The 16,392-nt window shown below is 44.7% G+C and overlaps 1 protein-coding gene across 1 annotated transcript in view; it reads left to right on the forward strand.

The window, feature by feature from the left end:
* The window catches only part of MEP1B (meprin A subunit beta), a 103,255-nt gene that overhangs the window by 41,160 nt on the left and 45,703 nt on the right, over positions 1-16,392 (forward strand). The window contains exons 5-6 of the mRNA XM_030190134.1: positions 5,900-5,978; positions 13,015-13,132. Of these exons, the coding sequence (XP_030045994.1) occupies positions 5,900-5,978; positions 13,015-13,132 (197 nt within the window). The remainder of the gene's footprint in view (positions 1-5,899; positions 5,979-13,014; positions 13,133-16,392) is intronic.

Raw genomic sequence — 16,392 nt, forward strand, 5'->3', positions numbered from 1 at the left:
CATAGGCGATTACTGCACAGTTACTGCGAGAGACCTTACTGTTAAGTCAATGGCTGGCGGTAAGGCCTCAGACCCTAAATGGACGCACGGCAATTTTTATTTTGCTGCACATCCATTTTCGGCAAAAATTTAAAAAGGCATTTTTTTTGCAGGCGCGCTGAAAAATGGATCTATGTGTGCCCAAAACCCACACCTACATTACCACAGGCCATTTTTCAGGCACCTTAGTAAAAGGACCCCATCTCTGACGTTGGAGGTAAAGTGGGGGGGTGGGGGGGGGGGCAATGGCAGGCCTGGAGGCTCTCTGAGACGTTTGGAGGATGGGAATTGGGAGGATTGGGCTTTGAGGCCTTATACTGACTTCAGGAGAAAGGGTGATCGGGAACGCTTTCTATGTTAACCAGCAGTTAGCATGGAGAAAATTGGGCTGCTCAGTCCAGCAGCATTACCACAGCTGCATTCTCTCTAGTGTGGCCATGGCACCCTCTCGTATTTCAAGAAACTATGAAAATTCTTGGGGTAATCTTCGACAGTCAACTCACTTTCAGACACCAGATTAACGCAGTGGTCAAAAGCTTCATTTTTCACTCTCTATCACATAACTTGCTGTTCGCTTTCGTTTTCCTCTTGGAGCAATTCGTTCTCTTTTACTGTCCCTAGTAATTACTCACCTAGATTGCTCCAACTCACGCTATGCTGGACTTTCATCCACTTCAATCCTTAAAGAGACTTCAACTAGTGCAATCTACCGCAGTTCGCCTTCTTCATTGTGCCAAGCCTTTCGACCATATCACCACCCTGCTTTCTCAAGAACATTGATTACCTTTGTCGGCACGGATCCAGTTTAAGATTCTAGTACTGGTGTTCAAATCACACCTCCCCATGGCCCTGAACTCTCTCTCCTGTCTTTTGATACCCTACACCCCTTCCCGTGCACTACACTCTACCAACACTGGATTATTACAACTACCTCCTCCCTCTGCTATCTGACTAGAATCAACTGGAACCTCTGCGATTAGCCATATTGGCCCAAAGCTTTGGAATGTATTACCTTCTCTCCTTCGCTCAGAACCTTCCTATCGTGCATTTTAATCTGCTTTGAAGACTCACTTTTTCACCCTTGCTTACTCTACCCCATGCTGAACTCTGTCTTCCCCCTTGTAGCTTTTATTTTGTACACTGCTTTGAAGACATTTCCATGGTGCATGGCGGTATATCAAGCCTTTGTAAATAAATAAATATATGTTATACATCTTATTAGCTTAAGACTACTACTACTACTGCTACTTATCATTTCGGGTATTTCACTCTACTTCTATGACTGCGCTCAGGCATCCTGTGGTTTTAGGACACGCTAATCTGCACACTAAAATATATATATACATATTTGTTTTGGAGGGGCCATGTGATAGGGTGGAGAGTGGGTATTCCTATGCTAATCAGCACAGCTATATTACTTGCATGCTTACTGGTTAGCACAGGATTACCATGTGATCCCTTACTGCCTACAAAATGCTCGCATGGTAAATTTTTTTCTGTGTAATCCCATGCTTAAGGTGGTCTAGGCAACTGCCTAGACCACAGCTTCACAACCCAGTCCTCAGGGCACACTCAGCCAGTTGGGGTTTTCAGGGTGTGCCCTGAGGCCTGGGGGTGGGGGGGGGGGGGGGTGCACACCATTATTTATTAGTTGTAGGACAAGGGCAGGACAAAGATTTTCCTGGGAAGCTGAGCAAGCTCTGCATCAGACTTGACACATCATTGAATAAAGGAGACCACACCAGTTCTTTTGCTGAAATCAAAACCTTTACTACCCTTCAATTAATGAGGGTAGAGCTTGAACCATTTCAAATAGATGTCTAGCTATATACAGTAGCTCTTCTCCTCGCCTCCAGTCATACCAAAAGACACATACAGATTCTCCTTATTCTCGTCTTGCTCAAGACTACTCACGGGACAGGTGAGGGCATGGCATACACAGTTCTTTACAGTTGCTATTATTGGTAAGCAGATATTAGCTGTTAGCAAGATTTAATCAGCTGGTAAACACAGGCTCCTTGGTATCTAGAAGATAGACTCAGTGGCTCTGCAGTGATGAGGTTATCAGTTATAAAAAGTTATTTACTTCTCTTGCCGGCTATGGTTGAAAGTGGCAGGATGCCTGGATGACACAGCAGATACTCTGAATTAATCCTCTCTCCTTTTCCTGGACTAGACAGGGATAGGAAGGTTCCATATACCTTCCCACTAAAACAAGCCAGCAATTGGGTTTTTCGGGTCTTTCACTTCTCCCTTGGTCCAATGAATCCTTGCTTCTTTAGCAAGTGCCTATTAAGTGCCAATTCGTGAGAATATAGCAGGCTGTTTCTGTATTCACATTACTCCATCAGGCTGGACAGGAGGGATTTCCCTATTAACATGGGTCAAAGGCAGAAGATAGAACCCAACACAAATTTATTGGGCAAGCAGAAGGCTTAGAACACTTAGCAGAAGACTAATGCTGCCACCAGGTTCTTCCCCCTATTACCATAAACCCTCCTACTGCTAAAATATGTGATTTCCTGACAGGTGCAGGAAACAGCAAGTTTACAGAAAGGCCACAAATGAACTGGCTCCAAGCTGTCTATCTGCTGAGTGATAGGGGCCTAGAAAAAATTGCTGTTGCAAAATGCATGCAGTGGAGGAGTAGCCTAGTGGTTAGTGCAGTGGACTCTGATTCTGGGGAACTGGACTCGATTCCCACTGCAGCTCCTTGTGTCTCTGGGCAAGTCACTTAACCCTCTATTGCCCCTGGTACAAATAAGTACCTGAATATACTATGTAAACTGCTTTGAATGTAGTTGCAAAAAAAACTCAGAAAGGCGGTATATCAAGTCCCATTTCTCTTTCCCTCTTTGAGATTCTACATGGAATGTTGAAACTATTTGTAGATTCTAGATGGAATGTTGCTACTATTGAGATTCTGTTGCTACTATTTGAGATTCTACATGGAATGTTGCTATTCCACTAGCAACATTCCATGTAGAAGCCTGCCCTTGCAGATCAGCCGCGCTGGCTTCTGCTTCTGTGAGTCTGACGTCCTGCATGTACAGCATTGCTGATCTGCAAGGGCAGGCTTCTACATGGAATGTTGTTAGTGGAGGAGTAGCCTAGTGGTTAGTGCAGCGGACTCTGATTCTGGGGAACTGGGCTCCTTGTGACTCTGGGCAAGTCACTTAACCCTCCATTGCCCCTGGTACAAAATAAGTACCTGAATATATGTAAACTGCTTTGACTGTAGCTGCAAAAACCTCAGAAAGGCGGTATATCAAGTCCCATTTCCCTTTCCCTATTGGCTGGCAGGACTATATAGGCCAGCAATGGCAATGTTAACATCGAATGAACTGTGCACAGCATAGAGAATTCATACAGTACAGACTGCTGCTGAAATTCTCATGATGTTACACGTTTAAACTTTTTATTGAAAAATGAAACTCCTTTGGACTGTATGTGAAGAATCATTGCATATATATTTATACATTTTTATACCACAACCCACAAACCCAGTCCTCACCTCCCCCAGGCAAAGCAGTAATTTTTTTTAAATGGCTATGCACTAACGGCAGCATTAGCACATGGCCATTAATGCAAAAAATAGAAAACCGTCCAATTTTCGGCTGCAGTAAAAATAGCCTTAGCCACAGCTTAATAAAAGGTCCTCTAAATTAGCTAATTGCTATTGAATTGTCATTAAATACCAATAATTGGTGTCAACAAGCACTAGTTGGTACTAATTTGTAATTATGCACGCAAATGACTTACACCCCTATTCTATAAACTTAGGGCCTAATTACAATAATGCACATATCCAAGCGGAATGTGGTCGTGAGGGGGGGGGGGGGAGATTGGGTGAGTCAGGGACGTGCCAACCAGTTAGGTGCTAAGTTACAGAATACTGTCAGGTACGTGCATAACTGCCAGTGTTTGGGCATGAACATTTGCATTGCGGATATCCTGAAAACCTGATTGGCAAGGGGCTACTCCAGGACCAACTTGGCAAACACTGTCCTTGATCAATAGTACACAAATGATGGCCAAGATATTATTACTACACAGTGACACTTCCTAAAAGTGCGGTAACTTTTTCCAGCTTTCCCATTTCCCCCTTTCTCTCCCCATCAGAAGCCTTAGAAGTTTGATACAGAGGAGAAATACCAGCTTTGTTAGAGACAGCCAATAGCCCTCAGTGGCACTAGTTTTTCCTGTGGTAATGAGCATTTTGCATACTTGTTACTGTGCTTTAATACATACACAGATAATACTAAACAGCTCATTATCCCCCATGCGCATGGCCATTCATGGTTAAATATTATGGAGCCGATAGTCAGACTGTGGGAGGGAGCCCGGCTAACTCCCATGGTCGGTGGTCAGCCCGGATATTCAATGCCGGCAAGGGTGGACTGACCGTTCGGGCAACCGGGCAGTGCTGGACGAAAAGGGGAAAGAGAGAGAGAGAGAGGGAGGGAGGGAGGAGATGCTGGATGGAAAGGGTGGGGGGGAGAGGGATAGACACTGGCGAGAGTTAAGACGAGATCGAGGAAAGAAGAAACAAGAGACTGGGACCAACACAATTAGAAAAAAGTAAATGGCCAGACAACAAAGGTAGGAAAAATGAATTTTATTTTTAGTGTAGTATAAAGTAGTGTGTTAGCTATGTTAATAAAGAAAATGGAAATAATATGATATCTTTATTGGACTAATTTTAATACATTTTTGCTAATGTTTGGAGACCTAACCCTCCTTTCTCATGTCAGAACAGAACACCTTAATAACAGTATACTGTCCTGACCTGAGGAAAGAGGTTTTGGCCTCTGAAAGCTAACTGGAAAATATATTTGATCCAATATTGGTATCATCATATTTTCCATTTTTTTGTTTTATGTGTATTTGTTAACCTATAGTATAGTCATTGAAATATGTCAGTTTTTGAAATTTGCATCTGTGGGTGGGGGAGTATCAACAGCACAGCAGGTAGGAAAGAACTGGGATGGTGGGGGCATTGGGTATGGGGGTTGTTGGCTACGGCAGTAGGGGGCGTCGGCTGCGGCGGTAGGGGGGCATTGGGCAGTGGCCAGGCGGGGGGCCCAGACCACTCTCAGGCCGCCCCTGAATGCCGGGCCATTTCTGGTGACTAGCATTGAATATCCAGTTTATTTTTAGTGGTTTAAAGTTAACCAGCTAAGTTGATATTAGACGATAGCCGGTTAACTTTAAACTGGCTAAAGATATACTAGCTATTTAAGCGACCATATGTGGCTGCTTATAATAACCAGATATGAATTGAATATTCGGGGAGAGCCAGCTATATCGTGCAATATAGCCAATTGTCTCCTAGGCATCACTCGGAAATATTCAGCAAGGGATAACCGGCTATCCCCTGCTGAATATCGCCAGATAGCTGGTTAAGGGGTCCTTTTACTACGGCGTGCCGAAAAATAACCTGCGCAAGTATAGGTGCATGTTTTGGACATGCGCAGGTTCATTTTTTCAGCGCTTCTGCAAAAAAGGCCTTTTTTTTTTAGCCGAAAATGGACATGTGGCAAAATAAAAATTGGCGTGCGTCCATGCTGGGTCTGAGACCTTACCGCCACACATTGACTTAGCAGTAAGGTCTCACGTGTTAACTGGGTGGTAATCATCAGCACTTATCGGACGTGCGTAAAAATTAGAATTACCACCGGGGCATGCAGGAGCTGGGCGGTAGTTCTAATTTGACGCGGATTGTACGGACCTTAGTAAAAGGGTCCCTAAGTGTCATTTGACCGGTCAGGTGCCATTCCTGGCTGCTTTAAATGGTTTTGAATATCGGGGGGGGGGGGGGGGGGGGTTATACTTTGTTTGACTTTATATTCTCTTACAGATAAATGAAAGAAACTCTATTATTGGTGAACAATATAGATGGCCATTAACAGTCCCATACTACTTGGAGGATAGCTTGGGTAGGTACATCTTTACAACAAATTTCTATTTATTATATTTTAAAAAAAACGTGAAGTGAATTATGTCAGTATGATCCTCAGACATTATTTAACAGAATCTGTTAAATGGGGTGTACAGTACAGAAGCAAGAAAAAGGATGAAGGTGGGGGAGGGGGAGGGGACTTCTCATAATAGCAACCTTTCAGAGTTCTCAGGATTTGAAGAGAAAGTACAATATCATTTGATTTAAACAAAGGAAATTAGAGACTGAAATGGAACTGGTATGGTGCAGGCAGACATCTCTGCCTTTAGCACACCCATGAAATTACCTCCAGCTCAGTGCAGACACATGATGCAGAAGATTGCCCTTCTGTTTATGTGAAGGCTGAGGACAGATTAAAAGTTGCTGACAGGGGAAAAGCTGGCAGTAGTTAAGAACAGAGAGAGCTGGACTATGGGCAATAGTGTGTCATAAAAAGGGGGTACTCTAAATTCAAAGTACTCCTGAATACATTTCATATGACCTATGTCCACAGAATATCTCAAAGTCCATCTGTGAACTAGGTCTGGCTGGCAGGTACTTTGCATTTTCATAAAATTCTATTCATCTGATGCAAATTATTGTACAAAGCATAGTAATCATAGAGGGAAGAGTCAGGAAAAAAAAAGTCTTTATCAGAAAGGGCAGGAGTCCCTTGTTAAAATAAAAAAAAAAAAAAACCCCAGAAAGAAAGAAATACTCCCAGGCATGGCTAATGTTTTAATTTTAATAACATGTTGCCTATGTGTCAGGGCCATAGAGGCATTTATCTTTAGACTATTTTATGAAGACCCAGCTGCCTGTGTGTTTTTATAAAATACTAGGGGTAAACTGGCAGAAATTGTGGCTAGATTTGGGGCCCTTTTACTAAGGCATGCCAAAAAGTGGACTGCACTGGTGTGGGCATGTGTTTTGGAAGATGAACCAAAACAGACCAGAAAAACCATAAGGAGTAAGAGCACCAGAAAAGTTTAATGGGACCCTACACGGTCCGTGTTTCGGCCAACAGGCCTTCCTCAGGGGTCCTGAATCTGACGTTTACAGGTGCACCTCCGAGATACTCATGAAACAAAAAGCAAAATACGCTAATGCTGTCTGATGGCGGACGTAAGTGTGTATGTTTTTGTTAGCATACACGCTTACGTCCACCATCAGACAGCATTAGCGTATTTTGCTTTTTGTTTCATGAGTATCTCGGAGGTGCACCTGTAAACGTCAGATTCAGGACCCCTGAGGAAGGCCTGTTGGCCGAAACACGGACCGTGTAGGGTCCCATTAAACTTTTCTGGTGCTCTTACTCCTTATGGTTTTTCTGGTCTGTTTTGGTTCATCTTCCGCCATTTTTTGTGGTTTGTGTTTGATTTTACGGGAGATTTAGACCTTCCTTTTGTGTGTTTGGCATGTGTTTTGGTCCATTTTTTTTTTGTTACATTTGTACCCTGTGCTTTCCCACTCATGGCAGGCTCAATGTGGCTTACATGGGGCAATGGAGGGTTAAGTGACTTGCCCAGAGTCACAAGGAGCTGCCTGTGCCTGAAGGGGGAATTGAACTCAGTTCCTCAGGACCAAAGTCCACCATCCTAACCACTAGGCCACTCCTCCACTCCATTTCCTGAGCGCACCTGGAAAAAAGGGAATTATTTTTAATGTGCCGGAAAATGGACATGCAGCAAAATGAAAACCAGTGTGCGTCCATTTTCAGCCTGAGACCTTAACGCCACCATAAGGTCTCATGCGCTAACTGGCCGGTAAGCGTGTAGCGCACTCCAACTGCTGATTACCACCGGGTAAGGGCCCCCATGGTAGAAAATAGAAAATATTTTCTACTGCGTGTTTTGGGTGCGCCAAAAATGGAATTACCACCCGGGGCATGCAGTAGCCGGGCGCTAGTGCCAATTTGACGCATGTAGGTGCCTACGCGCCTTAAGCATTTATACCTGTTCAGGAGCAGGCATAAGTGTTAAAATACAAAGTTTGTGCGTGTACATATGTAAAGTGTAACTTGGCCCTTGTAGTGTGGTTATGGCCAGGTGTGGAGCCTCAACGACCACAGTTACTCAGAGGTGAAAGTGAAACACAAACACTTTATTGGTATTTACAAGTGTGTACAGCCTGCTCACTTCAGAGACTGGATAAAGTAAACAAAAGTATCTTTCTTTTAAGTTCATGTAATGTTCCTCAGTCCTTGTCTCTGACAGGGCCCCACAGTCTCAATGAGCACTGGTTATGTCTTCACAATTACCCAAACTACTCCTTTCCTTCCCAATTCACAATTAACCAAACTTAAGGATTATAACTTCACAAGGTTAAGGAATAATGCCCTACCTTGGCAATGTTCTGTTCTGTTATACAAAGGTCACGGAGCTCCTACCTTCCCTGAGGCAGTGGCGTAGCAACGGGGGGGGGGGGGGGGGGCAGGAGGGGCGGTCCGCCCCGGGTGTCAGCTCAGGGGGGGTGCTCCCTGCCAGCTCCCCCCCTTCGGCGCATCGACACCCCCCCGACCAGCTCCCGCACCCTACCTTTAAAAAGAATATCGGAATCCGAGGCGAGGCGCAGCGCCTTGCGCCTGCCCTGCACGGAAAAGAAATGTGGACCGTTGGGCCTTCCCTCACTCTATCTGTCCCGCCCTTGCGGAAATAGGAAGTTGCGACAGCGGAGGGCGGGACAGATAGAGCGAGGGAAGGCCCAACGGTCCACATTTCTTTTACGTGCAGGGCAGGCGCGAGGCGCTGCGCCTCGCCTCGGATTCCAATATTCTTTTTAAAGGTAGGGTGTGGGAACTGGTCGGGGGGGGGGTTTCAATGCGCCAAGGGGGGGGGGGTGTCATCGTGCTGCACCCAGGGGGGTGCAACGGTGAACCGCCCTGCCCTGGGTGGCAGCCCCCCCTGCGACGCCAGTGCCCTGAGGTCCATCTTCAGACACTGTGATCTCACTTGTAACACCCTTGGAGGATCCCTTATGCCTTACTCAGTGCTTCCTTGTTCTGTTCCCACTCTGAGGCTTTAACTTTCTCTGACTGGGCCCCGTCTTCCTGGCTAAGCCAACTACCCCTGCTCCATTAAAGCGGCCCAGTGAGGGAGTGCAATTAAGGAAACCTGGGCTTATTCCAGGCATTCCATCACAGCCCTGCTCTGCCCAGATACTGCCCCAGAATATGCTCACATATAGGTACATACCTTCTTGTCATCGCCTGTACTTTTAGACAGGCAACTCCTGGAGTAGTTTTATGAAAGCCCTTTTACACACATAAAAAGAACTTTAGATGTGAAAACTCCTGCATGAAATAACTTCATAAACATGTAACATCAATGTTTAAAAATCATTTACATTATCAGTGGCACTATGGCGATATTTCCATAAATAAGATGCTAACATTTACATGGCAATTATATGTATAAATGATTAGAATATTAGCATATAGGTGCATATGTGGGCACATACATGAGTAAATTCCAAAAGCCCCTAAGCACTATTCAGTAAACACATGTATATTTGACATAGCATATATTTAACAGGTGGGCATATACATGGATAGAGTCTGGGCACAGCAGAGCAGGACATGCACTATAAGTTACATGCGTTTCTCCAGCATTTAGATGCAAACCTTTACACCAGCTCTATGGCTAGCATAAGTGCTTGCAGCTAAGTGCTTATGCGTGTATATATCCATTTACGCTACATAAGAACACAAGAATAGCCAGACCAATGGTCCATCTAGACCAGCTGCTTCCAGCAGTGGCCAATTCAGGTCACAAGTACCTGGCAGAATCCCAAACAGTTGCTAGATTCATGCTACCGATTCCAGGGTAAGCAGTGGTTTCTCCATGTGTGTCTCAACAGCAGACTATGGACTTTTCCTCCAGGAATTTGTCCAACCCTTTTCAAAACCCATATCACTAACTGCTGATAACACATCCTCTAGTATTCCATAGAGGAAAGTAGGGGACTCAGAGGCCCTCTAGGTGTCCCTAAATAAGCATACTGTGATTGCTCTCTATCCCCCTCATTCTATAACAGATCACCTATCGTTCGATGCCAATATGTGCGCTAAGTTATAGAATTCTAGAGCTTACGAGCGTGCCTGTTACAGTCATGCATGTAAGTGCTAGCTCGGCGCTAACCGTCATTCTGTAACTATAGCACACAAGTCGCTTAATGCACTATGGGGCCTTCTTACTAAAGAGTTGGCGTGCAGCAATGGGGTTGCCGCTTGCCAATCCCACCCCTAGTGTGCGCCATTTCTGGCACTACAAAAATATTTTCTATTATTGTAGCACTGGGTTAGTGCGGGATCCCTTACCACCACCTCGATGGGTGGCGGTAAGTTCTCCACCTCCACAAGGGCTGCATGGTAAGTGGTTCACTTACCAAATGGCCATTTCTTGGCGCCCAAATAAGACAGCCTTTTACCCGCTGTGGTAAAATGGGGCCTCAGTGCACATGCTGATGCTAGCGCAGGCCCCCTTTTACCACAGCCCAGTAAAAGGACCCCTAAGTAAAGTAGGTGCCTAATATAACCGGGCACAAGAATGTAACGCCAACTATAGAGCTGGTGGAAATGCTCATATCTAGATTGTCAACAAAATACATATGGAGGGGCATAATTGAACGAAAACGTCTATCTCCATGGGCGTTTATCTCCAAGAACGGGTCCGTGAAGGGGCGGACCGAACCGTATTTTCGAAAAAAATAGACGTCCATGTTTTATTCGACAATTTGTGAGCTGGGCGTTTTTGTTTTTCAGTGATAATGGAAAATGAAAGCGCCCAGCTCAAAAACGAATAAATCCAAGGCATTTGTTCGTGGGAGGGGCCAGAAGTCGTAGTGCACTGGTCCCCCTCACATGCCAGGACACCAACCGGGAACCCTAGGGGACACTTTTACAAAAACAAAAAAAAAGGTAAAAGAGCTCCCAGGTGCATAGCACCCTTCCCTTGTGTGTTGAGCCCCCCAAATCCCCCTCAAAACCCACTGCCCACAAGTCTACACCATTACTATAGCCCTAAGGGGTGAAGGGGGGCACCTACATGTGGGTACAGTGGGTTTGGGGGGGGGTTGGACGACTAAGCATTAAGCAGCACAATTGTAACAGGTAGGGGGGGATGGGCCTAGGTCCACCTGCCTGAAGTCCACTGCACCCCCTAACAACTGCTCCAGGGACCTGCATACTGCTGCCAGGGAGGTGGGTATGACATTTGAGGGTGAAAATAAAAAGTTGTGAAACATCATTTTTTGTGGTGGGAGGGGGTTAGTGACCACTGGGGGAGTCAGGGGAGGTCATCCCCGATTCCCTCTGCTGGTAATCTGGTCATTTAGGGCACTTTTTGGGGCCTTATTCGTGAAAAAACAGGGTCCAGGAAAAGTGCCCTAAATTCTAGCTACAAACACATACTTTTTTTCAATTATCGGCAAAAGGCGCCCATCTCTGTTCGGGTGATAACCACGCCCCAGTCCCGCCTTCACCACGCCTCCGACACGCCCCCGTCAACTTTGTACGCTTCCGCGATGGAGTGCAGTTGAAAACGTTCAAGTTCGGCTTTCGATTATACAGCATTATTCGTTTTTGGGAGATAAACGCCTATCTCCCGATTTAGGTCGCAATATAGGCATTTTTGTCTTTCGATTATAAGCTGGATAATGTCTCAAACAGTAACCTTTAGAATAATATTTTGAAATTCTGTATCGTATTTAACATATCAAAACGTCTTCATATCAGTGTGGATGAGTGCGATCAGTTTTTTGAAGGGGGTCTTCAGAGTCTACTGCAGCTCACACCCTATGAACATTGCATTCCTTTGAGACAATGGTTGAGGCGCAAATCGTCATTGATCCACCTGTTTTTACTTTTTTACTTTAAAAAATTTGCTTTTAGCGTATTTAACTTCATTTCAAGCATTATCCCAAACTTATAATGTTAGCATATCACATATAGCGTGTGACATCACTTATCTTCAGTTGACAGCAAAATTTCATCACAGGAGAACCTCCGCCGACTTGGCCAGGTTTAGAAAACTTCCTCAGGGAAGAGGTTGTAACTACATGGCAATCGCGCTCCTGCATAGGGAAGCAGCCATTTTTCTACCTATGCAGGAGCGCGATTGCCATGTAGTTACAACCTCTTCCCTGAGGAAGTTTTCGAAACCTGGCCAAGTCGGCGGAGGTTCTCCTGTGATGAAATTTTGCTGTCAACTGAAGGTAAGTCATGTCACACGCTATATGTGATATGCTAACATGCTTGAAATGAAGTTAAATACACTAAAAGCAATTAAAACAAAAAGTAAAAACAGGTGGATCAATGACGATTTGCGCCTCAACCATTGTCTCAAAGGAATGCAATGTTCATAGGGTGTGAGCTGCAGTAGACTCTGAAGATCCCCTTCAAAAAACTGATCGCACTCATCCACACTGATATGAAGATGTTTTGATATGTTAAATATGATACGGAATTTCAAAATATTATTCCAAAGGTTACTGTTCGGGACATTGTATGTATTTTGTTGATATTGGGTCCCCACACTCTAAATATACGGTCTGTAGATTTGGAGCATATCTAGATTGTAGCATGTTAGCATTGTATAAGTTATGTTTATCAGCCCTGCCTATGATCTGTCCATGTGAATGCCCTCTTGCATAGATTTCAGATATTTGGCTATACGATTTTTTTTAAATAAATGAATTAAATAAAGTGCATACTATTGGAAATAGGCGAGTACTTACAGAATAGGGTGAGGCCAGATTATTGCCATACATTTGTTCATATACACATATAGATTGCTAGAATACTGGTGTTTAGGCACATCTTGCCACTTAAATCAATGTGGATCCTTATAGAGTTACCTCCATAATGCGTAGTAATGAAATATCACTCTCTAGAAATAAAATAGTATGTGAACTGCCACCAAGTTCAGCACAACTTAGTTCCTTGGGCCTGTATATAACAAACACATAATGTATTGTTTTGAAAAAAAATAATATGCTCTGCTAGGATATGACAAGATGTGCCTGTTTTGTTACAGAAATTAATGCTAAAGGACTTATACTTAAAGCATTTGAGCGGTATCGGCTAAAATCTTGTATCGACTACAAGCCATGGGAAGGTGAAGATAACTATATATCAGTGTTCAAAGGCAGCGGGTAAGATGGGTAACTTTTTATTTCTAAAAACTGCTTATAGCTTTCTGATACAATCTGAATCTTTTATGGGCATTAATCATTGAGAAGCACTATAGAGAGAAGGGCAATAAGAAGAGAGCTACCTGTGTAGGAAAATCTTGACTCATGCTTCATAATTCTGAGAAATGCAAGACTGTTCAATCAGCAGGCATAATGCTGTCTCCTTCCAGCAGACAATTGCACTTCACTCCTATTAGCAGGAAAGGTTAAAACTCTGTTTTAGTTTAGTATTGTGTAGCTTAGTGGTTCCCAAACCTGGTCCTGAAAACACCCCAGCCAGCCAGGTTTTCAGGGTGCTGCACGGCACCCCAGCCAGCCAGGTTTTCAGGGTGCTGCACGGCACCCCAGCCAGCCAGGTTTTCAGGGTGCTGCACGGCACCCCAGCCAGCCAGGTTTTCAGGGTGCTGCACGGCACCCCAGCCAGCCAGGTTTTCAGGATGCTGCACGGCACCCCAGCCAGCCAGGTTTTCAGGGTGCTGCACGGCACCCCAGCCAGCCAGGTTTTCAGGGTGCTGCACGGCACCCCAGCCAGCCAGGTTTTCAGGGTGCTGCACGGCACCCCAGCCAGCCAGGTTTTCAGGGTGCTGCACGGCACCCCAGCCAGCCAGGTTTTCAGGATGCTGCACGGCACCCCAGCCAGCCAGGTTTTCAGGGTGCTGCACGGCACCCCAGCCAGCCAGGTTTTCAGGGTGCTGCACGGCACCCCAGCCAGCCAGGTTTTCAGGATGCTGCACGGCACCCCAGCCAGCCAGGTTTTCAGGGTGCTGCACGGCACCCCAGCCAGCCAGGTTTTCAGGGTGCTGCACGGCACCCCAGCCAGCCAGGTTTTCAGGATGCTGCACGGCACCCCAGCCAGCCAGGTTTTCAGGGTGCTGCACGGCACCCCAGCCAGCCAGGTTTTCAGGGTGCTGCACGGCACCCCAGCCAGCCAGGTTTTCAGGGTGTACAGTGCTTCTGTGTCTTGATTAGACTATAAGCTTTGTTGAGCGGGGACTATCTCTTACATGTTTAGTGTACAGTGCTGCATATGTCTAGTAGCACTATAGGAATAATAAGTAGTAGTAGTAGTAGTCACTCCCACCCATGCTGGCACCAGGTTCAAAATGGCAGGTGGTAGTCTTGCAGTATTACCACTAGGGCTAAAATTGCCATATAAAAGCAAAATGCCTAGGTGGGAGAAGATGAGTAACTGAATAAGGGTCCTAGAAATATGTTGTGACAGGAAATGGTGGATTTTAAAGCATTTGTACAGATAGGATTGGCACTTTTTGCTCTTATGAATATGTACAGAGAAGGAAAAGGGAGAAGTGAAAAAAGACCTTGAGGATGTGGGCTGAGGGGACAGAGAACATAGTTGGGGAAACCAAGAAGTAGTTGAAATACAGTTAAGGGTTTTTCATAGTAGAGGAAAGCAGAGAAAGACCAAATGACTCATAGTCTGCCCAGTTATTCCTCTCCATACTGCAATGATATATCCCAGCTGCCAGCCATATATGATTGTTTAAGTTGTATTTAGTTCAAGCCTTTTCATTGGTAGCTCAAAGGGGTCCTTTTACTAAGATACGTAAAAAGTAGCCTGCGCTGGTGTAGTCGCGTGTATTGGAAGCATGCAAGTCCATTTTTCAGCGCACCTGGTCGAAAATGGACGTTCGGCAAAATAAAAATTGGTTCTCGTCCATTTTGGGCCTGAGACCTTACCGCCACCCATTGACTTAGCGGTGAGGTCTCATGAGTTAACCGGGTGGTAATCGTCAGCACACGTAAAATGCTGATTACCGCTCGGTTAGCGCTGCGCGCCACAAAATAAAATATATTTTCCGGTGCAAGTACTGGACACACATAGAAAATGAAAATTACTACCCGGGCCACACGGTAGCTGGGCACTAGTTCCAAATTGGCTTGCGTTGGGTGTGCGTTGGTGCCTACGTGGCTTAGTAAAAGGGCCTATACCACCCTGGGGGATAATACATAAACTAGGATATTCAAATAAATTCACATTAAACCCCACAGTACTGAATTTATATCACATATATTTTAATCAAGGATATCACATCACATACATAAATACATATACACATCCATATCCGATGTCTGCAGAACTCACTCATACAAGCCTTTCATACTGCCACCTTTCACCAATACACATGATGTTACATATATATTACATATATAGTATTTTCACATGCATCAACCTAACTATATAAATCAATGCCCATGTTTTTTGAAGGAAAGCCTGTTAAATAGATGTTTGGCCGAGTGTGTTAGCGGTTGCCAGCAGTAGCGCTTGTCAAGCTTGCTTACCGCCACAAAGGAAATTCTCTATACTGCCTATGCGGGAATGTTTATTTGACATGGAGGATTGAGTTTAAGCACGCACCCAATTGAAGAACTGGATGCGTGCATTAGCGAATGAAGAACTGTTTGCATTTTTCAGCGCAGAGGAAGTCAGCGCTGAGTTGATATTTAAGACTGGGGCTTGTTAGTGGGACTATTTAACAGGCTTATTTTTCCTTCAAAGAACATGGACATTGATTTATATAGTTAGGTTGATGCATGTGAAAATACTATATATGTAATATATATGTAACATCATGTGTATTGGTGAGAGTTGGCGGTATGAAAGGCTTGTATGAGTGAGTTCTGCAGACACCGGATATGGATGTCTATATATGTATTTATGTATGTGATGTGATATCCTTGATTAAAATATATGTGATATAAATTCATGTGGGGTACTGTGGGGTTTAATGTTAGTAAAAGGGCCCCTAAGAGGCATATCTTCAAAGCACTTTGGGAGGCTAAGTTCCATAGGTTTCTATGGAACTTTGGGAGGCTAAGTGCTTTGAAAATATGCCTCTAAGTGAGTTATACTTAGGTACAGTAGGCAATTTGTAATAAACCTACCGTATCCAGTTTGTCTTCTTTCATCTGGGTGGAAGAGCATACAAATTCCACCACTTAGGTCCTACCCAGTAACCTGCATAGCCTGCCAGACCCAGCTATGTCAGCACCTCTTTCCTTCCTCTTTTTACTGTATTTGAAGCCTGCCAGACAGACCCAGCTAGTAGTTATTCTATCATCCCAATCTGATGTGGCTGTTGCTTGAACACTTGCTTTCTTAGGTTATCTGCTCAACCTGTCAAACAGACCCGTCTGAGTACGTGCAATTCCCTAGGACTTCTAGAGGGCAATTTTGATAGTATCTAAAATATAGTGCCCTC

Source organism: Microcaecilia unicolor, chromosome 1 (genome assembly GCF_901765095.1).
Source record: "Microcaecilia unicolor chromosome 1, aMicUni1.1, whole genome shotgun sequence".
Classification (NCBI taxonomy): domain Eukaryota; kingdom Metazoa; phylum Chordata; class Amphibia; order Gymnophiona; family Siphonopidae; genus Microcaecilia; species Microcaecilia unicolor.